Raw genomic sequence first — 23855 nt, forward strand, 5'->3', positions numbered from 1 at the left:
TTAACATTTTCCCAACAGTAATTATATTCACAATACAGCAATTAAATCATAATATACTATATAGATATATAATGTAGCGTGAATAGATAGATTCAAGTCTATCAATGTGTGAGTAATGGTCACGTGGCCATTTTATCCTACACACAAACACACACACATACACATACACATACACTATCTATTTCTCTCTTCACTCTCATTCGCATCTGGGCCAAACTACCAAGATTCACTCTTCCTGTTTCTGACAACAGAAAGAACACCATGTTATCTATCACACGCACACACACACACACACACACACACACACACAGTGGTGGCCTCAACTAGCACAGGAAGCACCGACAGCAATCTGCAATCAACAGCGCGTGACAGAAATTATGAGAAAATAAACAGCCGCTGCTTCAACACACTTTTATTTTTATGGATTTTTAAAAAAGGAAATGAAGAAAGCTCAATCAAAAAGAGGAAGATGCAGAAGTGGGAAAGAGGATGGGCAAAGAAAGAGACATTAAATTGCACTGGACAGAGGGAGGGAAAAAAGAAAGGAAGTGGGACCAAAACAGAAAGGAAAAAAGGAGGGTGGAGGCACTGAAGTCATGTGGGCAGCAGAGCGGAGGAGGAGTAACGTCAAGTGGAGGGGAGAAGAGAGTGACACACTTGAAGAGAGGAGGAGGTGGCAGAAAGGTGGACAACTGTCCTTGCATTCAGGTTCTTTGGAGTACCCGTGAGGACCCCCCTACACACACATGCACATCTAACCGTCCTGACTAATGATCCTGCTGGATGGACCCACTCCATCTCCTCCAACTCCAGCTGTGCATGCCGAAGATCGACCAGTTGGACTAGAAATGCATTTCTGCTATGTGGTGGGTAACGCGGCTCTGTTTATGTAACTAAATGCATGCAGGAGTGCGTGGATGCATGTGTGTTGTTGGTTGCTGTGTGATTCATAAGCTCTTTTATCGCAAGAATTTGGTGAGAGGCTGTTGCTGGAATCACAGCTGTTTCTGCTCTAAAACTGCTTTTTTTTAAAAAAATAAAAAATAAAAACCCTCACCCTGAAGAAATATAAAAATATAGTCACTAGGATGAACAAGTTTTGAACTTTTGCTTGTGCTTGTGAATTGTTTACTCCTTGTTGTACATTTCCAGGTAATTGTGATTTTCTCAGATATTCAAAGGTAATTTGAAATTAGCTTTGTGTAAACATGATGAGTTGGTTTTAAATTACAACATCGTTCTAATCTTTTCAAGATCATACATCAACAACTAATCTTAGGTATTATCAGGTTATTCAGGCTAACATTCTAAATTCTAATTATTAGCCATTGCACTGGAGCTAATGTGCATTTTATTGATCCTATAGTAACTGTTTATCTGTGACCTTACCAGCTGATGTCCTACCAGATTGGAGGGTCAGTATTGGTTTAATTCTATAGGTTCTGGTTTCTGAATTGGGATCGTTCAAGACATCAGTGTTAAGTTCACAACGCTGACTGAGAAGACCTGCAGGAAAAGATGAATGCTAAAACTAATTTCCTCTCAGAGATTAGCAAGCAATAAAGCTCCTCATATCAGACCCCATTAGGGTACACCCAGCAGAGGGATGAGGTCACTTCTGCCTATTTCTTTTTATCCGTGGCAAGTTTGCAGATATGCGAATAACTATGAGCTGCCAAATGCTTCGAGGGCCAAATCAAAAGGCTTTCCAAGAGATTTACTTTTAGTTTAAAGGTCAGGCTTTAAAAAGATCTTCCAATTTGGCATCATTTACTTATAATTCTGTGTTGTGTAAAGTAATGGCTTGGATGGGTGTTTCTTTAGGTGATTTTATCCAAAACATACAAAAAGAGGTCAATTGACAATGGATCAAAACCCACAAGCAATACAGATGGGAGTCCAGCGGAGTTTTGTGGCGCTGCTGACGTCACCTCAGGTTACAGCACTTAAAAACTCCCTGGCATCGAAGGGTGTGTCACCAGCACCTGACGTGGTGGTTTGCTCAGTGTTGGTTTCCACGCTGCATCTGCTCAGATGTCATAGAAGTGCCTCACACGAAGCCCTAGTGACGCGCTAAGGGCCTCGCTGGCACTATTTGACTGTAAATGATCACGACTGACGTCATTTGTCTGAGGTTGTTATGGATAATGTCCTGTGGGCCTATATTGGATTACGTTTAAAATTACGATTGATCTAAATCTAGGAGAGTCTAATAGGTCTGACATAAATCTTCTGACATCGTTCCACAAGTCCACATTAATGGATGGGGAAAACGCGATTTTTATTTTTATTTTTTTAACGGATAATCAATATTAACGAACAAGACCGGGCCTTCGTTTAAAAAAAAAGTAACACGCGGGCTGAACGCACTTCCGGGTTAATGCCTTTCACGAGCAATGAAACGACTTCCGCCCTACTGGAGCCAATCAGAGTTGACTACCTTAATCATATAAATTAATCTCACCTGGACTCGCTCGGCTTTCCTCGAACCAACGCGGGTACGTGATAAACACACTTGTTTTGGGGTGGAAACATCATATTTGTGTTCCAGCGTTACTCGATTATATCACAGAAACGTGGAAGAAGGTAATATGTGAGCAATTTCGCAACATTTCCGTCGATGTGTGCACGTGAAAGCAGTAGGTAACTCTGGTAGATTCATTTTTTCTTTACGGGTTTAATTCGTTTAATGTGTTAATTTGTTCATTTACAGTCGCCCAGGGTTTGTTTTGAGTGTGTGTGTGTGTGTGTGGTGTGTGTGTGTGTGTGTGTGTGTGTGTGTGTGTGTGTGTGTGTGTTGTGTGTGTGTGTGTGTGTGTGTGTGTGTGTGTGTGTGTGAGATAAGTGTAACTGTCTTTATAATAACCAGCCCCAGTTTCATAAGAGGGTGGATGCTGTATTATTTGACAGTGTGGTGATGTAGGAAAGATGAGGAGTAACATGAGGCGCCACTTGCTCAGAATTGGAATATTCATCTCGGACCCCAGGCCACTCGCGTGTCAGCACGCCGGATCAGGGCCACGTCTCCGGTGACACGTCTCCGGTCTGTCTCTGGTGTCACTCTGATGCCGTCAAAATTTGTTTTCTTTACCTCAACAAGGTCAGATTGAACACTCGGAACCTTCACAGCACAATGCAGGTCAGCGTAAAAGTCGGATGTGTAGCAGCTGCAATATCAATATAAACATATTCAGTGTGTGTTGAGTGATTTGTGTGTGCTTTGTGAACTCTCTCCTCAGTGGAGGATGAATCCAAACGTCCCCTTTATTTGCTCTGAGTACATGGCCCACTGGTGCTGCCTTCAAGGCCTCTGGTACATATGGGGGTCTTTGTTAACCAGTTCCTGTGCCTTCAGGGTGTTCTCATTCAACCACATGTAATTTCCATCATTTGTGCTCACGGTTATGTAACAAATGTACGGAAGGCACGTCCAGCTGCTGGCTGGCACTGCTGCGACGCAGAAATGTGGAAAATCGGTGTTTGTTCTGAGTCGCTGAGAGACCTTGAGGGTGACTGCTAATGGCCTTGACCCTGAGAATAAAATGACTGGTTAGTTTGGGGGGGGGGGGTCGTTTATTGCTCGTAACGTATAAATAAAAACAAATATTTCTGTTTTCCTCTTCTCTCATGGGCCTATCTCTGCAGATATGTTTTTAAATCTGAAGAAATGTGTGGGGTTTAGCGTGAAATGTCACGTGACTCATGTTTGTGATTGCGGCTTCTCTTTGGTTTGTGTGTTTATGGCTGGATTGATTGCTGTTACCGTTGCATCAAAGCAGCTCTTGATCATCTCCAGTTATTGTTGCCAAGATTGTGATGTAGCTTCCTCTGCTGATATTGCAAAATAGACAAATTCTTTCAGTCTTGCTGTGGTTTAGGCTGCGTTTGTTGTGTTTACCAAAATAAAAAAGTGAAGCTGTGGGGGGTGTCCTGAGAATGTGAATAGCTGTGTGAGGAGTGTGCATGGTTTCTCTCTTCTCAGATGACCTTTCCTGACTTATGATAGGAAAATATCAGGATTCTTACTTAGAAACCCTCAGAGTGTTCTGTCCTGTAAATCTGAAGCAAAGCGCAGGGAAAGAAAAACACTGGAATCACGGATGAGGAACTTTTTTTCACTCTTCTTGAGCTTTGTTTAACGTTGAGACCAGAGAGCCAGACCCCCCCCCCCCAAGAGCCGTGAGCTTGTTTCCACTCTCTGTCAGGGCCGTTGCCGTCTCAATCTTCCTGTCTGCCTTCTTCTGTGTGGACGAACTTGCTAGCATCTGCTGTTTGTTTGCTGCCTTCTGGGGCTGGATAAGAGGGATTCAGAGAGTCCCACAATTCCTATAGATGTTCAGTCATCGGAAAGACGCTGATGGAATCCTGAAGGGACAGTTTCACCCCAACCTGCTCAGGAATAATCTTCTCCAGAGTCCCGACGTGCGTTGGTTTCACCTGTGAACAGAACTGCCATTTTCTGGCAATATCTGTAAGGTGTGAAAATGCGTTACAATAATCAAACAAAACAAGTCCTCTGGTGTGTATTTACTTTCCTGATTGTTTAATCTGTTTGTCATTCAAGACATTATTAAACCAGCTCCTGACGTCATGTTTTAAGTGCTGCTTGAAGCGGCAAGTACCAATCTGAGTATTTTCTTAAGCAGATTTGTGCTGCCTCAATCATTAACTTTATCTATCTGGAAAATCCACACTGCTTAAACGGGACTTGCGTAAGCAGCAGGCAACTTGTCAGAGAAGTGGACAGGACTAGAACGTTCCAGGACCTTCTTATTTATAATTTACTGTAAAAGTGAAAGTTTGTGATTGTTTCGTAAGGCGTTTTTGAGATAAACGGCGCAGTAAAACCTATAAATTCTATTTCGCCTCCATGTGTGCGGAAGCTGTCGGAGGCCTCAGAGCTCCGTTATCAAGGCATCGGCCAGTCATTTCCACTTTTCCTGTCATTTCCCTGCCGGCTAATCCCACCCAGAGGAAGGTGTGAGTCCTGTTCCTGCCCTTGAGTCAAATGTTGGAGGCGGCCCACAAACCTGAGCCGACGTGAGGGTGTCCAACACATTGATCGCTGGTTGTCGTCATGCATCACATCTTCACGACAGCAAATGGAGGTTGCCGAGGCTCCAAAGCAGATGGCGGTTACATCACATCTCGTGCCGAGGCAGATATCACTGTCCACTGGGACCACAGAACTGGGGGAAGGGGGTGTTCAGTTGTTCTTTGAAGAACTGCAGATGTTTCTCTGAAGGACCTGGTGATGGTCACACTGGGAGGCGGGTGTGCATCTAGATGTCTAGTTTTGATTCTCAGCTGATCTCTGACGAGGGGTCACAAGGTCACTTTCTGTTATTGTTGGAAGCAAGAGCTCATCTGTACTAAATATAAAATATTAGCCAATTGTGTCTTTTTAACACCCTCCTATTTTCCCCACTTGTTTACAGGACCTAGTAGCAGCAGTACTGAGGCTCTTGATTGTTTTGGTGATGTTCTGTTCAGCAACTTTGCCCACAGGGTCTGTTGTCAGATGGGAGGAAAAAATAGCCACAGTGCATTCCATGCACCTGAGAATATTGAGTTTGGGAATTATTTGACCAGTCACAGTTGGGAATGCCAGATGGCGACTGCCAGAAAAGCCTTTGAACCCCTGCTGGTATTACCAGTCGTCAGCAAAAACAAGAAAGCAACACAGCGCAGCAGCATTCCCAGCAAGAGCCGAGCATTTTCAAACCCATGGATTGCAAATTTAGTTTATTTCCTGCTTAATTCTTTGCGAAATAGAGCTTCAGATCACATCGTGTCGCTGCACTGCCGGTGCAGTTGGTGGAAACCAGCTGCGGTTGCACGTTGCCTTGACAGAGGCGGCATCAGTCATGATATCAAAATCCTTTTATTTATTTATTTTTTTTCCAGCCTTCTTCCAGACAGAGTAAAAACAACTCGCATTATTTTTAATGATCCGTAGAAAATAAAAGCGAGCGGAACTGCACAGGCTGTTTTATTGTCACATTCGTTAGCTTGAATTGGAATATGTGCAAAAATGGCAGGACACAAAACTCTGCTTTGATTAATTTTTCCCTAAGACAACCTCGTCAAAGGATTCTTCAAATATTACCATCGCTTTGCTCTGCCAGCTTGCAGAGTTGAATTCAATAAAGAACAGACAACAACCGTCTAACTAAAGGCGCATAAATCAAGAATTACTTTTTTTATTTGCAGTTTTGTCAGCATGTGCACTTTTTTATTCTCCATAATGGCCAGGAGTAAATGTCTGCTTTTATCAAGGGAGGAAATGGGCAGATAAAAGTATCAAAGAAACGGGAGGTAATGGTTGGCAGGAGAAAGGCTGCTGGTTCCAATATAAATGTCTCAACAGCTATTGCATGGCAATTAAGTTGCTCGGAAATGTCATCCCTGAAGTATGCAAAGTTTTCCTACTTAAAGCAACTCTGTCAGCCTTTCCTCTCAGATAAGCATAACACCAGAAACAAACATTCTTAAAGAGAAAAAAATCGTATATAAAAAAAAGCCACATTGAAAATCAACTCTTCCAGGACAGCAGGAGAATAACAAATGTTTATTGTTCTCCAGAAAGGTTTCACTGCCTGTTTGATGGCCAATAAAGAGCTCTGGAGGAGTAGTTCAGCGAGATGGATCCCCCATCGCTCGTTACCCGCTTCTGGTTTGGACCAGAACACATCATCCGTTTGATTAAATGTCAGAGAGACCTGGCAACCATGTCAGATTTATGTAGAACATCAGGACACTTGGGCCTGGAGTACGCTCGGTTTAGCCGCTGCAGACACCTTTCAACTGTTGTGGCTTTTTTACTCTATGTCTAATTGCTTTAATAAACTTACACCTTTTTTAAGTCTGAATGCCAGTGCCAATGAGTTGATGTAGAGTTGCCGCAACAAGGTCGAATGATGAGTCAGGGTCAGCTGGTTCACGGTTCCAATGATGGTTTATTGAAGATTCACAATTCACCATGCATGAGAGGTAGCCCAGGCTAAGTCTGAACACTGACAAGAATTGCCCATCTTTTATACTATTCGGAGCCTGGGGCTACCCCGCCCCGGGCTCCTCCTTTTGGTTAGCTATTTTTACTCATTTTCCACCGTTAGGTACCATTTTCCATACCTATCAGAAGTCAGGTGTACCTTACATGGTTTTTTTAAAATAGACACCTCCTTGTTCAAACAGACAACCTCCCATCTTCTGTAATCACGCCTTGGTTACTCTGGTACTTTCCATTAACCCTCTGATAACTTTCCCGGACTTTCCATCTCATAGCAGACATTCAAATAGTGACACGTATACATACAGCAGAGGTGCTCAAACAGTGACAATGATTCGTATACAGGTGCTAGTACGTTTTATCTGCATAATCATTAACTACGAAGGTCTAATCATTAAATCAAAGGTTAAATATTACAACCACACATTTTGCCTCTGACGCCTTATGCCCGTTACCCTTCTTCACTACACAACCTATCGGAGACCAGAAAGAGTTTTGCTGCTTTATGCGTCGCTGGGGTTCTAGTAACATCGCTTACAATCAGAATTAAGAAAGGACGCAATGCTGTTGGACAGAAACTAGTGATTTCTTGTCATGCCAAGGCTCTTTTTTTCTTTTTTCTTTCAGGAACTTTAAATACGTCTGTTTCGAAAGTTGAAGGTCCGACGAGGTATCTTGACGACTCTGTTGCTGGCCCTTCGTGCAGCATGGAAGCTCTCAGAATAGGACGGCAGTGTTGATCAGGGCAGCGGGTGTGGACGCCAACAACGTCCTGTTTTGAGAAGAGGGAGATTGAGGCAGAAGCACTTGTTCCTGATATCCTTGCTCAAATCTCGTTTCCTCTGACGTTGGCATTTCCCCCTCTTTTTTTTTTTCCCCCTTCAAAATGTGTCTGGGGAAACAAATATTCAGAAAGATGCAGGATGACGATGCGAAAGCACAGTAATCTGAGGCATGGTGTTTCAGGCTAAAGTGGGATTTATTAAACATCCCATGTAGCATTAGCCTTCAGCTAGAGGCTAAAAGTTACAGTGGTGGGTTCACACTCAAATCCTGCTGTTATGTAGCAAAAACTGTCATAACAAGTGTTTGTCAGTGTACAAGATGTATTCTGATTGGGTAACACAGATGCCTGATATGACACTATCTGCCCTGCCTTGACTGAGTGTTGGTGCCCTGTTGACATTTCATGAAACCTAATCCACAATCTTTATATACTGCTGCTTCAGCGCACATTTTTTGAGGGTGCACACGCTAGAAAACATCTGTATTGCGTTTTTAACCTCTCCTGGGTGTAATTTACGGCACTTATCAGCTGGCATTAGAAGAGGCGTTGCAGGAATGTGCACCAAACACTGTAAACAAATGCTTGGTGAAGATGTTCTAGCGCAGGGGTGGGCAAACATTTTGATTCGTGGGCCACAATGGGTTCTAACATTTGACAAAGGGGCCGGACCAGGAGCAGATGGATGGATGGAGTGCTTTGGTAACCTCACCTCATTGGAGAAAAAATACACATCTTGGGATATGGAGAAAACATGTGCTTTAATTTCAAATGAAAATGAAGAGAAGCATTACAACAAAATATCTGACTTTGGAATGAGTCTTAAAACACTTAAAATCAAATGAATAAAATGTGCCTTTTTAAAAAAAATTAATAACCATTTCTATTTTAAAGCACTGAAAGCTCTGTTATCCTTCAGGATATCACCATCACTCTCCTCCTGACTGTCTTTTTTCTAGTGGGAAAACACCAGAATTGCAGTGAAAATTTAACATTAACAAGGTTTATTCATTTAATTTTTCAAGTTTGGCGGGCCGGATTAAAACGTTTAACGGGCCACGTGTGGCCCCCGGGCCTTAGTTTGCCCATGCCTGTTCTAGCGCGTAAAGTGAGTTTAACTGTAAAGTGAGAGTTTTATTAGGCGTGATTCTTTGACGGCTATAGCACCTATGCATTGACAGGAGGAATAATAGGCTGTGTCTATGACCATTTAATTATTTTTTTTACATAAATTTGGCCAAATACTGCTGTAAACTCTGCAAATCAGTTTTTGATTTAGCCTGTAGGTGGAGCTGTTGAGACAGAAGTTGGACGTGGATATCCTAGTTTAACGGTGTGTGTGTATGGGGGGTGTTCATCATCCATCCTGTTTTGAAGCAGACCGCTGAGGTCAGCACATGGGCACGCTTCGCACCATCGCCCTCATGTTACTGTACTCGACCTCTGACAGGGAAACATGGAGTTGTGCAACAGGAAGTGGGGAGGATCATAGCAGAGTGAGGGGGGAGAGCTGCACGCACTAACCTCTGTGATCATGAAAGGTGAGGGAGGTTGAAGGTCAGTGCTACAACTGTAGATATAAACACTTTCCAGTGACGCCCTTGTCAGTGGACCTCATGAGGGAAGATAAATATATCCAATTTTGAGATACTGGATTGGACTTTGTAGGGCGTTCCAGTCTTATTAGCAGTGGTACGGCAGAGTGAAAGCATAGGAGCAATGGCGAGTCTCGCCATTTAGGTCAGAGCTGTCAGATCATTGAAAATGTCTCACACCGACACACAAAAGTATTAATTAGTTCCACACTGGAAAGCCATCAGCAGCCGCTTCCTCCCTCCTCATCTGATACCGGTGTAAATGAGTTAGTCCTGGAAATTGATTTCATGATTGAAGTTCCTACCTGTTTCATGGAGGTACGGCCATTAAGCATTTTCCATTAAAAGGAGGTGTTGCTATGGGGACTTTTGCTCTTCGCTCAGAGGGAGATGTGTTATCTGCTGCTGCCGCCTTCTGATGTGTTATCAAATTCCCCTCTGGAGAGTTTTGCTGGATGGAAACAGCAGGCAGAGACTCGGAGCTGACTTTATGAAGGAAAACCTCAGAACAATCAATCCGTCATTTTTTGCCTGTTTTTGTCATCGGCTCACCGGCATCCTGGATTTTCATGTTTTCACACAATCTGCAACAACTGCAGCCGAGTTCCTGCTGATCTTGCAGAAAGGTGCCATCGCTCTTACCCGTTTAGATTGTGTAATAGGAAGGATGTGGGCAATTTTAGAAAAATAACCTTTTGCGTGCTTGGTTTTTGGTTTTCAGTGTGTTTTTGCTTGCATGCAATGGTGTGTTGTGTGTTTGTGTGTCCCTCTTTAATGTGGGGGGGGGGGGGGACACACATCTACAGCGTGTGAGTCTGCCCCCTAGTGGCAAAGATTAATACTCGCACACGTTAGGTGGCAGGTGTCGTGTCCCTTTGAAAGACATTTAGTCGTTTATTCGGCATTGTTTCACTTAAGAGGCTCAGATTTTGGCATTTTGTTTTTTAAATGATATTTTCTGAAACATTTCTGTCTCTTGTCCACTGTTTTGTTCTGTCCTTTATTTAGCTCTTTTATCCTGTTTTAATCCCACTCCTCCCACATCCTCTCTCTCCTTCCCTCATCCCCTGCTTCCTTCACTTCTCTCTCAGCCTCGGTTCATTCCTTGGTCATGTCAGAACTTATCCTCCCATTCTCCATTCATTCCTCCACATTTTCTGTCTTCCCTCTTGTGGTCTTTTTAATCTTCCCTCCCCAACTTGATATCAAGAACAATCCTTGAACACAGAGGTGGGGGGTCTCCTGGAAATCCTGGACCACTCTGGAAATGCAACATAAGACCATAATGTGGAAGTTTTTTAAAATGCATAGAAGAAATGGCTGTGAGCCAGGAGCAGGACTGTTTAGGCCCAAAGCGGAGGGAGACGGGAAGCCGTAGAAAAATAGCACGTACTCAACATCGTATGGCTGATGCAACGTAAATGAAACCTTCAACTCGTACGTGATACAAGAGGGTCTAACCTTTTGATGAACCATTTCATGAAGGGCTGGGTCTGGCTGCTAACATGTATGAGAACAATGATTGGAAACGGCTCATCCGCCTCTAACGGTACAGGGTTGTTATTTCACCGTTATTCCCGTCTTTGGAAAGCTGCTGCATTGTTACTTGCTCTCCAGGAGGGTTTTGTGAGTCCTTTTCTAGTCTGAGGATAGCTGCCAGCTTTATTTTAATCCCCACCTATTTCCCAACGTTCCCGTTATTCCTTTACCCTAATCATTTAGTAAATCCCATCGCCTCCATCCTTTACAGTTTAGTCTTGAGCTCTTCGCTGCTTGTAACCATTTCTTTTATTTACATTTTTTCCTTACATGCAATTAACTCCTTTCCTTCCGTCTTACATCCTGTACTCTGGACATGACTTTACAGTCTGTTTTGTCCACACTGTTGGGAATCTAGAACAGATATAACATCCTTGCATCCTCCCAAATCCTTTTTTCCCATCAACTTGTCTCATTCTTAAGTCTTCTCCACCGTTTTTCCATCTTGTGCACTTCTTTCCTCCCTCTTTCCCTCGTGTTTATGTTCTCAACTCCTGCGAGTAATGTTGGTAGCAGCTCCTCCTTTTTTCTCCTCCCCCTCTCTCTCTCTCTCTCTCTCCTCTCTCTCTCTCTCCCTCTCTCTCTCTCTCTCTCTCTCTCTCTCTCGCTCTCTTCTTCTTAAAGGCAGAGACTCATTTAAGTGTCTGAAAGTCCAGTGAGACGTTGTGGAGAGGTCTGTAAAGCTTGTTTGCGGTGGTGTCTAACTGAGGTGGTACAGGTATGTGTGTGTCATGTTCTTCACCATATCAGGTGTCACTTTTTACATCTTCACTGTTAAAATATTGAATGATAAATTTAGCCGCTAGCTTCAGTGATCCATGATCATTGGGAGGATTTTGTTTTTAGAAGTTGATGTTTCATAGTGAGCTTTTCAGTTGCTTGGCCTTTGAATTGTTTGTAACGTGCAAAAAGGTCATCATTCTCCGAATGAGCTCATATAGACATCTTGAATATAAACTTTTGAAAATTCACAGCAGTCAGATATGTTTAAATCAGATTTGATTTTGATTTGAGACATGTTGAGCAGCATAGTTCTGAACATTTGTCTTGTCACGTGCAACAATCTCAGGATGTCTTCTCATTAGCCTACTTGTAGTTACGTTCCTCTTTGACGCGGGCATCGTATGCAAGGCTTTCTCTGGCTGGGTCTTCAGGGCTGCCCAGGGGCCTATTACTGCCTGTCACTTTCCGTGTGTGTTCTTCTCAGTGGGCATAAATGATTAATCACCTTTGCATGCTAATGTCTCGGTTGTGTTCTTAGATCAGTGTGAGTACAGCGCTCAACAACACGGGCGAAATGTTCCCCCATTAAAACCAATCATGCTTTAATCAGCGGGTTGAACACATTTATGTTTGTGCTGGAATTAGGGGAGGACATGATGGATGTTGGGTTGTTTTGCTGGAAATGGATGGAAATAAAAGAAACGGGGGGTGGGGGGGCTTCAGAGTAGCAGAATTGTGCAGGTCAGTTTATTTTGTCACAGCTGGTATGAAAGCGCCTGCAGAAACTTATTGTTCCTCACCAATGAAGCGGCAAATCCTGGACGGCAGCATGAAGAGATTTGAATTGTTTCAGCTGACGGGAGCCTTAAGAAAACTCAGGGCTCTGTTTAACCTGTGGTAAACCTGGAATTATTCACGTGCTCTGTATTAAAGGGGGGAGTTGCCCAGGTAAACGGCACAAGAAAAACCTCAATCGATGCTTTTCGGACCATGCAGTTATACCGGCAACAATTACCAAATTTCTAGAATTTGACGAAAAATAAATGACCTCCTGCACCTGAATCACGCTTGTCAGGTCAGTGACGGGTTGGGATTATTGGTGGGAAAAAGCAATAAGCGCATGTCTGTAATCGGAGCACATCCTTATGATGTTTAGAAATGCAAGGTGGCAGGATCACACGTGGCATTTTCAGTCTTTGAGTTTGGAGTTGAGGCAGGTGCGAAGTCCCCAAATTCTGATTGAATCGGTGGCCCCATCATTGTGCTTTGCTAAACTTAGAGGCTAACGCTTGAAATATAATGACGCAAGTGCTGCATATACGCGTTTGTTCTCAGAGTTGATCTCAGACGCTCCTCGCCGCAACCTATTTTAATGATAAATACTTTGTGCCTGTTGGCAGATCCAGAGGTTTGGGCGTAATAGATCATTTATGCTGAGAGCGCACGGGTTTTGATGTGGTTCTGCTCGGCCGCAGAAATCAAAACCGAATGAGCCCGGTAACATCGGATGAATAGAAAACACATTTGCTGTCGTAAGCGTAAACATTTCGATGCACGTGTTGTTTTTAAAATGTGCTACGACTAAAAAAAGCTAAATTAAGAACATGCGGCCCACCAAATTCAGTGACGTGCATTTGTAAGTCTGTGTGCCAAGCCGCACCGATCTTTACGTCAATCCTGATCACCAGTAATGCTCCCAAAACCTTTGAATGAAGCTAACTCGCTAGCTGTGGCTACGCATAGCTGTTAATCTTGGTCAATGTAATAACTGGTGGTGTACTGGCTTATTTCACTTCAATATTGTGTTGTATGAATTTAAGAAGCTGGTGGTTGGGCTTTACTTTCTCGAACCAGGCCTTTCTAATTCCTGTCTTTGACTTGTCAACAAACAAACCCACTTTTTAATAGAATTCCTGTGACGAACGTCTGCTCTGAAACATCCATGTAGTCCATTTTAGGGAGGCAGACGGGGCCTCGGCAGCCTCTTTATGGAACGTTTACAGTTCAGCCGCCATTGTCTTACATTTGGTATTGAAGCAATTTTCTCCAGTCGGGCCTCGGAACGCAAGATGACGGAACAGGAAACACATGGCCAGCAACAATCCTACAAAGCCCAGCATTCAGCATAAATTACATAATGTTGCCATAATTATGTCTTGATGCATTAAAGAATGAGAGATGGATGTCGCTTGCTTACAAACGAGTGTGTGCCTGCGTGTGTGTATCAGGGTCTTCATTCAAGGGAGGTTCTATCATCAGTCACGGATAAATTGACATGGACTTGGTTCGAATTTCTGATCAGCCTCAGCTGTACCTTCCATGCTGTACCTTCCATGTACTCTACAAGTTCATACATCTTGATTTGTGAGTGACTTTATTTGGGAAAACACTGCGTGTTGGTCTGAATAGTCCTTCAGACCTGATGTCGATAGTTTGTGGAGGAGGTTCTGCCGCTCTGCTCTCATCAAACAAACAATCTGCACGGTCGTATATTAAAAGCACATTTTTGTGTGGCTGCAGCTCTGGTGAAACAGGCCTCGGAGGACGAGATGGGGGGAATTTGTCTGGTTCTTGTTAACCTGTGGTTGCTGCGACCCTTCGTCAAATGCGGAGGATCAGGATCACCTGATTCGGATTTGTTTGGAACTTTGGTCTCTTAAAGGGAACATTGACAGAAACCTAGCAGACAGACTGAATGGTTAATGGAGTCAACATCCGCCCCGCGGCTACCGCTAACCCGTCTCTTTCTTCTTCATGGCAGGGGGACCACACGTGGGCCACCATGTTGGGTCAGAGCGTGCGATTGCAGCCGGTGTTGATCCAGAGCCTGTCCGAGCTGGAGCGGGCCAGGCTCCAGGAGGTAGCCTTGTATCACCTGGATGAGCGAGACCTGGGCTTCAAGATTAGCATCCCAAGAGGTACAACAAAATTGCAGGAAAATTGAGACTGATGGGTTTGTGTTGTCCCCTGGAAACATCTGTAAACAACGTTGCCCCAGCCGTGATTAGAAAACCCAAAGGGGGTTGTGGAATTTGTTTATTTAACCACGCATCTCACTTGTTTACTTAAATACCAGCGGCACATTTTGTATGGCTTATTTTTATAGCATTAAAGGTCCTCAGCAACACAACACATGTTTAATGTTGATGGAGATCTTTGCCATGTCTGCTGCAACTCTTGATTTTTAATTCTCCTTAGGTGCGCTGACGTCTGATCAGGAATGTTGCAGAGCATCCGTGGTGAAACTTGAAATCTAACATCAGTTATTTAGCCAGCATGAATAGTTTCTGTGTATAATAAGTGGAATCCGCTCTTGCCTAAAAGCATGTGATCACAGAAAGGGAATATTAATATACACAGCAGTAGAGTCTCAGTCCTGAAGTCCATCCTGATGGTGGGACAGGCCTCATCCGGCCGTGTCTGATCCTCACGGCCTTTGACCCAGTGACGCTCTCTAAACTGCTCAATATCTGCCATTCTTGGGTCAGTTTTATGGTTTTCCATCAGCACTAACGTGGATAATTGGAGGCACATATAGTCAGTCCCACATGACTCGCAACGTTCTTCCTGTGAGACCGCCGTCTCTGCCCTTTCAGGAAGTTCTTCTCTTGGTGCCTTTCATGTGAACAATGGAATATTTGGAGAGAAAAGTCGCTTTAGGTTTGACTCAAACCTGAGGAGTTGGTGAAACTGGGAATGATCTGACAGGTTTGGATGTGTGGTTAAGAACAGTTTATGGCAGAAACAAACTTTCCCAGTGTTTCAGGAACTTTCTCTTTGGGATTCAGAGGAAAGTGTGGGAGTATTCGTGCCTTGATGCTCCCCTGGGGAGAAATCTCTCCCATCCAGAGAGGGTTTGTGAACCACCTCCCTCTGTGGTCCCTGTTAGTCTTTGAGGAATTTTGTTTTTCTTTGGTGCTCACTTCTCTTCTTTCTTTTCTCTTGCCTTTTTCCTCCCCAGCGTCCCCAAAAAAATAATTTTGCCGTATAGAACATGGAGGTTTCAGAGAGCCGGGTTGTCCGAGCAGTGACTTTGGTAGCAAAAGATTGATTAAAGCACTCTGATGCGTTTGTTTGAAGTAATAACGAAATTATAGGCTTCAGCTTACTGATTCACATGTTTCTTAACTTCATCATCCCAAATACAGATGGAATCAGCAAGAAAACATTGGCAGCTGTTGTTCTTGGGCTGTTTTCCCTTCTGTTTTTGTCTCTGTTTGTGGTTTCTAGTCTGTGTGAACTTCTATTATGTAATACATACACACATACACACACACACACACACCACACACACACACACACCACACACACACACACACGTGCACAGATCCAGGCAGCATTGCTAAGAGATAAGCCTCTGCAGAGTGTGGCGTGTTAGATGGGAGGGCGTCTTTGGAAACAAACTTTAATTTCTTGCAGTCATGGGAATTTGACCCTTTTATCCCAACATGTCCTCACACATCCACGCTGTTAATCCCCCACTGCTCACCAGCGTGTGCCAACTGCATCCTATACTGTGGCACAATTGGCGAGCCGGGGAGCTCAGATCGTTCCTTAATAGGAGAAAGACGTAACTTTGAATTACTGATTTCTAAACAGCAGCTTTGGTAACCCAAACAATGGCATCTACCACATAAACGCAGGCATGCGGGGGGGACGGGGAGCTTTTAAATGCGAGAGGCGACAAGGCTTTTGACGCAAAACACACAAACGAGCACAGGAAGGATGTTGGAGATTCCTAAAATGCAAGAAAGAAAATCCTTTTTTTTGGTTCTACACAATCTTTGACGCCGCTGTTTTCCTCAAGTGTTAGTCATGTGACATTTATGCTAGCTGATGCCAATCGAGCCGCTTTGGCTGGGAGAAATCACGAGGAGGAGGGGGTGTCATTTTTTTCATTTCAGGCCCCATTTATTTTAGTCTAGATTCAGAAAACAAACGCACGTATGAAACATGTCTGGGACACAGAGACAGTGGGAGAGATTCAAGCTAACAAGCCCTCAGATGATGATGAGGAGGAGGAAACATCTGTTGTGATCCTTTGCAAAAAACAGAAAAAGCCGAAATGCATAATTAAGAACTGCACATTCCTGATTTAACAAAAACCATTAATCATGTGATCTTTCTTCTTTCTTTGCTCTCAGAAGTACGCAAGCGCAGGAAATCTCTACGCAGGAGGTTCGACTCGTTTTCAAAGGAGAAGAAAGAGCGAGGTGGGTTGGTTGTGTGGTTCAGAGTAGTCACGGGTTCAGAAACTCTGAAGGCAGTTTCGAGCAGCAAATATCAAAAACAATGCCGCCGAACAGCAGGAGGACGGCATGAAAACAATAAAAACGGATTCTGGGCTGCGAGGCCGTTGCTGGAAACTTAAATATTGACTGAAGTAGCCTGGGATTAGCTGCGCTGGCCTCGGCACAGCTGCTGTGGTGTTCCTGTTTAAATCCGCCGCTGGGGTTTAATTTGTTTTGGTCTCTTCTGATAAACATGGCAAATAAACAACACACTCTCTGATACCGTCGATTCCTCTGAAATAGGTTTTCATGTCCAAGTTTTAAGTGACCCAGCCTGACCGGGAGGTTCGGCACCCGTGTGAAACCTGAATATTGAGCTCACCATTGGGTCCATTTTATTCATTTTTCTTTTCAGATGTACATTAATTTCAAAAATTGTTGCTGCACTGAGGAAAATGGATGTTGATCCTTAAACACAATGATCCTACAGTGAGAAATGCTCAGTTCTACCCCCCCCAGGTATTACTGAGTCTTTGTCTTCCCAACAAAAGACTTCCAGATGAGATGTTTACCCATGTTTGCTGCGGCCTCTTTTTTAATTTCCCCTCTTAACATTCCTCCTCTTTCAAATTTATTCTCCATTTAAGTTACCTCCCACCATCTCTTCTTCTTCCGAGCCTCGTAGGTGCTCATCTGCAAAAAATGTGACCCCCCCCCCCCCCAGACTTCTTAGAGATTTTCTCTGCTCTCAGGTGATTATCACAGCAGTGCCAGAACAAACACACACTGGCACTCTCAGGCTGTCTGCCCAGGTCTTTAAATCCCACCTCTGGCCGGACATGGGGACTTAGCTAACGCTAACCCTGCTAATGAAAACACAGAACATCGGGACCTGGCACAGGTCTCCTGCTGGCACCGGTCTGCTCCTACCTGGAGCGTCACTGGGGCTAACTGTCGTAAACAAGTCGCACATTTAAGAGCATAATGATTGGAGATGTTTTGAGGTCGTTTTCTTGTGTTGAGTTCCTGATAATGCAGATTGGATCCCGAAACTGCCATTTTTCTGGCTGCATTGGTGCAATCGTGAGCTCAGTCTGAGTTAACAGGATTCTCCTTTTTACTCTTGTGGTTTCAGCCATGTTAGTTTTACTCAGACCACTTGTGCTTCAACCGGTTCATATTCTCAAGTTCAGGACCATTGATTGACATTGTCTGGTTGCTGGGGTGATGAGGGGAAAATGTTTGCCACAACGCTGTACAGGCCTCTAAATTAACTCCAGAAGGCTGAGAAATGACAGCAGAAGTGCAGCGAAGAAATTCCTCAACTGTGATCAACGGCGCTTCCTTCCTGCTTTAGTGGGTTGTTTCTGTGGGTAACGCTTGAAGAAAAGGAACCCGTCGGTCGATCCTGTTCACCTTTTCCCCATGTTCACCTGCTCATGAGTTTCCCATTAAAATGGGCTCGAGCGGAAATGCAACAACTGTAATGCGTTCGTTTAGGGGGAAAAAACAAGTGGCGATGGTGAATATTTACCGCCATCGACAAACTCCTCCCACAGCCTGCTGCTATTTCCAGCTGAGTCGATCTTGTTTAAGTACTCAGGTGGCGTCCTGCCATTTTGACCTCGTTGTCTGAGCCTCATGGGAAATTTCTTCCCCTGAGACCGCACGTGTCGGTGTCGGGGCCGTGCGTGTGTATTGTAAACGGTCACTGCTGCAGGTCTCTAAATTGTTCCAATCGAGTAAGTAAATGTGAAGCAATAGTTTCAGCAGCTCAATATGATGCACAATATACCAGACGTCAGTCATCATGACCCAATATTCTTATTTAAATCCCACTCTAATAAGAACTCGGGAGTTTTTCCACATTATTGGCCAATTTTCGGTCTGTACGGCGTTTATTGATGTGGAAAGTAATAAGACATTGGCCTTTATTGCCAGAGAAAACGGATTAAACCCGCGAGGAGGAATGTTGACTTTGTTTCTACAACATTTTTCTAACCTTAGACGAGTAATGAAATAGTCTAGACTTGAGTGTAATTGTGTTTCTCAGTGTTGTGCACAGCAGGCGGCCCCTGAGCTCCAATTGCTGCAGCTCCTGTTCAGCTCCTGATAGCTCAGTATCTACGGTGATGGCGTGCAAAGACTTTGGTTGCAGCTGCCGGTCATAATGTGACGACGGCTGTCAGTCGTGTAGCCTGCAGACTGTTGCTGGACCGCTTTCAGGCCGCGTCGGGGGAGCAGCGCAGTGACTGTGGCCGCTCTAACAGGATTACCTGTTAATCCCTCTTTTACCAGCTCTGCTCGTCCATTCTGTCCGTTCTTATACCACTTGTCTAAACAAACTTTTAAGCTCTTCTTTATAGAACCTCACACAACCTCTTGGTTTTGATATGTGCATACAGAATAATAAGCTAAAATTCATCTTCTTGCACAGAATCGGCCCCCATGGCCTTCGGGATCCCCCTCTCCCAGGTGATCGCCAACGATCGGGCCTTCAAACGGCGCCTGGACGCCCTGAAGGAGAGCAGGCGGGACTGCCTGGACCTGGAGGCCAGCGTCCTTCGCTTCAGGGCCGAGAAGAGGCAGTTCTTCATTGGGAACAAGCCGCTGGTCAGCTCCCCGTCCAATGCAGGAGGCTTACTCGGCTCGCCACCCGCAAACTCTGTGGCGCCGGCGCCCGGCGTGGACGCCCAGAACAAACCGATGTCGCCCACGCTTCTGGACAACGCCGGTCGGCAGAGGAGGGTGAGACAGCTGAGAGCCGCTGATTACTGCTGGGATCTTCTTTCATCCTGTCATAAATATTTAGAATATAGATCCATATTTAGATAAAGATCAACCATAGGGGGCGCCAGCACTGATCTATTGAAGTGCAGCACTCTCAACAGGGTTTACAAACACTGGTAGCAGAGGAGGTGAAGGTTGCTTATCCATCTAAATGTCGGTCCAACTGACCTTTCAGCATCCGACTGGGCTGCAGCTCTGTTTACATACTTAACCCCCCCCCCACACACACACACACACGGCAGGAGACATTAACATTAATTTTGACAGATGAGGCAACGGTGTCGTGTCCCCTACACTGACAGATGGTGCACAGGAAAGGTTAGTTATTGCACGCACAAGATAAATCTAGAGGAGCAGCGACCGTTGACACCAGACGAGCTGCAGGAGTGTGACAGTGCAGCTCACAAGAGGACGCGTGCTTATGCAGCCGGCCACCAGGGGGCAACCTGTTTGACAGTTTGAATACGTTATGATATTGTCACGTGAGGAAACGTCTCTGTCCCCATCAGGGCGGTCTGTCGGTGGACTCCATCTCTGACCTTGTAGAGAGTCAGTCTCGCCTCCTGGAGGCGCTGCAGCTCTCTCACCCGGCCGAGCTGGAGCTGAAAAAGGTGGGCTCGTCCGAGGGGAGGACCCAGTCCAAGCTGAGCCTCAACCCCATCTACAGACAGGTGCCTCGTGTGCTGGAGAGGTGCTGCAGTCACATCGAGACTCACGGTGGGGGAACCGCTCCACAATGGCAACGGTCTATACCCACCATGGAGAGACGTTTACGCTCCCTTTTGTGTTTCTAGGTTTACAGACGGTGGGAATTTTTCGAGTTGGAAGCTCCAAGAAGAGAGTGCGACAGGTGAGGCACTGTTCCCACTTCCTGGTTGCTCAAGGAGCCCCTCCTTTTGTGAAAAACTGCAGTCACATGACTGCGTGATGCAGGATATATTGTTTTCTCACCAGTTGGTTAAAGTTTTGGACAAAGTTGAGTTCATCCGGTCGGCAGGAACGCCGGGATATAAAAATAATCTGGGAGTGCAGAGCCGATGATTTGTGGTATCCTGTTTTGGAGAAATTTTGATGATCAGGGGAAAACGAGCCCAGTTTGACCCATGTGCATTTGTCTTTTTCCTCTTTTTTTTGTCCGTGTGCGCATCCTCAGCTGCGGGAGGATTTTGACATGGGGGTGGACGTCCAGCTGGATGAGGAGCACAGCGTCCACGATGTGGCGGCTCTGCTCAAAGAGTTCCTCAGAGACATACCTGACCCCCTGCTGCCCAGAGAGCTGTACCCCGCCTTCCTGCACGCCAACTGTGAGCGCACACACAAGCGGTGGTCGGGACGGCGCCTGTACTCGCCATAGTAACGGTCTCTTCCCACAGTGCTGAGGGGAGCGGACCAGCTCCAGTACTTGCAGCACCTCTTGTACCTGCTGCCTCCCTGCAACTGTGACACGCTGCTGCGCCTCCTCAGCCTCTTACACACGGTGCAGAGCTTCGCACAGGACGCCATCGGAACAAACGACGAGGAGGTGGGAGGATCGCTGCACAGCCTGGATCTGTTAACTATGAACCACACAAATATCCACCTTCATTGACCTTGAGCAAATAAAAAAATGAGAAATTGCATTATGGGAAATGTAGTTGTATTTTAGAACACTTGAACATAGAGTATTTCCTCTCTATCCATTTTTTCTTTAGATTCCAGGAAACAAGATGACCGCCGCGAACCTAGCGGTGATCTTTGGACCGAACCTGCTGCAGAGAGAACGAGGAGCGGACGCGAGTGCTCACATTTACGCCATGGGCATCGAGGACAGCACAGCGATCATCAGCGTGACGCTAGTGCTCATACAGAACTACAAGAGGCTGTTCACGGTACGGCGGCAACGCCTTAAAGTTATTCTTTAAACCAAGCCGTTACGATTGCTAGCATGCATGGTAATGCAACTTTAATCAATTAGTGCGTGCAACCCTTCAGGTTTCTGCAGAGCTACAACAGGAAGTCCTGATGAGCCTGATCCAGACGGATCCTGACATCATCGACTACCTGCTGCGTCGGAAACTCAGGTAAGCATCAGCCCGTGCTAAATTTAACCGCAGGTGTTTCCAAGCTGCTGCTGCTACTGCGTGCGCTTCCTCTCTGTGGCTAAGCGTGTTTCCTCTGTGGCAGCCATGTGACGGTGGAGAGCAGCGAGTCGGGAGGCCGTCGGGACACGGGGGCATCGCTGGACTCTGTGGGGGCCTCCAGCGGGAGTTTGTCTCCGCTGGAGCCGCCTTCACCACTATTCCCGCCACATGGCAGCAGCAGCGAGAGCAGCCTGACCAGCGAGGTTTTCCTCAACGTTCTCAAACTAAATCAGAACAGGAAGCGACAGGAAGACAGATATGGTACTCTTCCCTTAACACCTGAGTTGGAGTCAGTCACTTTATTTTTACGTAAATAAGATTCCTGTTGTTTGAAATTGGTTGAAACTATAACCAAAATAGATCAAACCCTGAAGATCATTGACTCAAATATTATAAAGGGAGTGTGGTGGGTGATTAAAGTGGCTACAGCGCCATCTAGTGGTGATCGATAGGAAGTGGGAGATGTAGACGTTCCACTTTGCCTTCTCCCATCCTTTAGGTGACGTCCCTCCAGGAAAATCCATCCGGCACATGCGTCAGTTCCACTCCCACCACAACCTCCTCAGCCTGGGCCAGCCGTCCTCCTCCAGAGACCACAGCCAGGACCACGAGGGCCACGACCGCAGGGGCAAGCTCAGCCTCTCACTGAGCGTCGGCAACAGCGGCAGCTGCTCCAGCTTGAGCGGCTCCACCGAGAGCAGCATCTGGGTGAGGCAGACGCCGCAGGAAGAGGTCAAATCCTCACCGGTCGCCAACTTCTGGGACTTCTTCACCGGAAAAGGGTCGAGCTCGGAGACCATTGTATGACAGACGATGGGGAAGTGAACGAGGTCAGAGGTCCCCGGAGAAACGGGCCGTCGGACATACTAAAGTACGTGACTTTTGCTTTGTTTTGAGGACGTTGGCGATGGCTACAAGCACAACTTGCTCAGATGAGCCGTTGAAGTAAAACAGATGAGTTTCATCTGCCTTTGAGATTATCTGGAAATGAAGACAGTAATTTTCCTGATACCTTGTGGAACTCCTGCCGCAGGCACTGGAACATGCCTTCTGTTTTCCCTCTAACCTGGAAGAAGATCCATCCAGAAATCTGAAGACTCATGTCAAAGTATGAACAATGGACCTGGACTGAATTTGTGTTTAACTTTTTTAAATTTAATATCTCATCTGTCCTCTATGAAGCCATATTTTAAAGGTTAAAAAGTTGATCAGCTGAGTAAAGTAAAATCTCATTACCTCAGTTTTATTAATGGTTGAGACAAATTCTATGTTTTAAATTCAGTGTAATTTAAGAAGTTACATGGACTTGACTCTATTTTATCACGATTGAAAGCTGTTAAACTCTACAACAGGTGTTCTGCTCACTAAATGTACACAATTGAGAATACATTGAGAATTACGTCTCATTTATGAATTTAAAAGTTTCATTCCATTGGAATAACTGGAATTATAGTCGATGTAGAAATCAAATTCCAGGACACCAAAAGTTTCCACCTTATCCTAAATTCCTAAAGAAAATACTTGTAGTTATACCGATCAACCGCTGGAGGGCGATGATGACCAGGTTTTAACAGCTCTAATCCGGATTCTTGGACTAGTTTTCAGATTAGTGCCAAATTATAGTCAATGTTTCTGTGAATGTCTTTTGTACAGATATTTTTTATTTTGTCCCCCCGCATGGCCAAAGTTACAAGAGCTTATCTTGCCCGTTGGCATCGTTATTCTAGTAGAAATGTCTTTTTTTCCCATGTCAATGTGTTTTCCATGGAGGTGTGTTCAGGACTTTACTAGAGAATTAAATCTCAAACTCATGTGAGGTGTCGGCATTTGATGTTCCCCATCTGTGTGTTTGAGGGGGTGTCAGCATGAGGTGAGTCGGCAGATGAAACGCCCGCGATTCTGTTCTTTATAGCTCAACATAAAGTTACAGCAGCCTGTAACGTCTGTGCTCCTAAACACGTCTACGTCAATTATCTTTCAGGGGGAGACGCCTCCTTCTTAAAGGACGTTCCCTCACTGCGTGACGCCATTTTTCTCTGGAGACCATCCAAACGTGGAGGG

General features: G+C 45.1%; 1 protein-coding gene across 2 annotated transcripts; it reads left to right on the forward strand.

Moving 5' to 3' along the window:
* Nucleotides 1-561: 561 nt before the first annotated feature.
* Nucleotides 562-23605, forward strand: arhgap36 (Rho GTPase activating protein 36). Of its 2 annotated transcripts, none has more exons than XM_057028094.1 (12): nt 562-866; nt 14415-14571; nt 16798-16866; nt 19322-19632; nt 20184-20391; nt 20469-20524; nt 20828-20978; nt 21048-21196; nt 21366-21542; nt 21646-21734; nt 21838-22055; nt 22294-23605. In XM_057028094.1, the coding sequence occupies exons 1-12, from the start codon at nt 771-773 to the stop codon at nt 22599-22601; spliced, it is 1989 nt and encodes a 662-aa protein (XP_056884074.1). In that variant the 5' UTR covers nt 562-770; the 3' UTR covers nt 22602-23605. The 2 variants fall into 2 exon arrangements, with proteins under 2 accessions (XP_056884074.1, XP_056884076.1); XM_057028096.1 differs by lacking the exon at nt 562-866 and adding an exon at nt 11549-11648.
* The last annotated feature ends 250 nt before the right edge of the window (nt 23606-23855 follow it).

The sequence above is a fragment of the Takifugu flavidus genome, chromosome 3, assembly GCF_003711565.1.
Source record: "Takifugu flavidus isolate HTHZ2018 chromosome 3, ASM371156v2, whole genome shotgun sequence".
Classification (NCBI taxonomy): domain Eukaryota; kingdom Metazoa; phylum Chordata; class Actinopteri; order Tetraodontiformes; family Tetraodontidae; genus Takifugu; species Takifugu flavidus.

Excerpts from the sequence above, each read along its gene's own strand:
- arhgap36 (XM_057028094.1), top strand. The coding sequence starts at position 771 with ATGATCCTGCTGGATGGACCCACTCCATCTCCTCCAACTCCAGCTGTG. Across the intron at positions 16,867-19,321 it reads AAAGGAGAAGAAAGAGCGAG|AATCGGCCCCCATGGCCTTC; the intron begins GTGGGTTGGTTG and ends CTTCTTGCACAG. Across the intron at positions 21,543-21,645 it reads ACTACAAGAGGCTGTTCACG|GTTTCTGCAGAGCTACAACA; the intron begins GTACGGCGGCAA and ends GCAACCCTTCAG.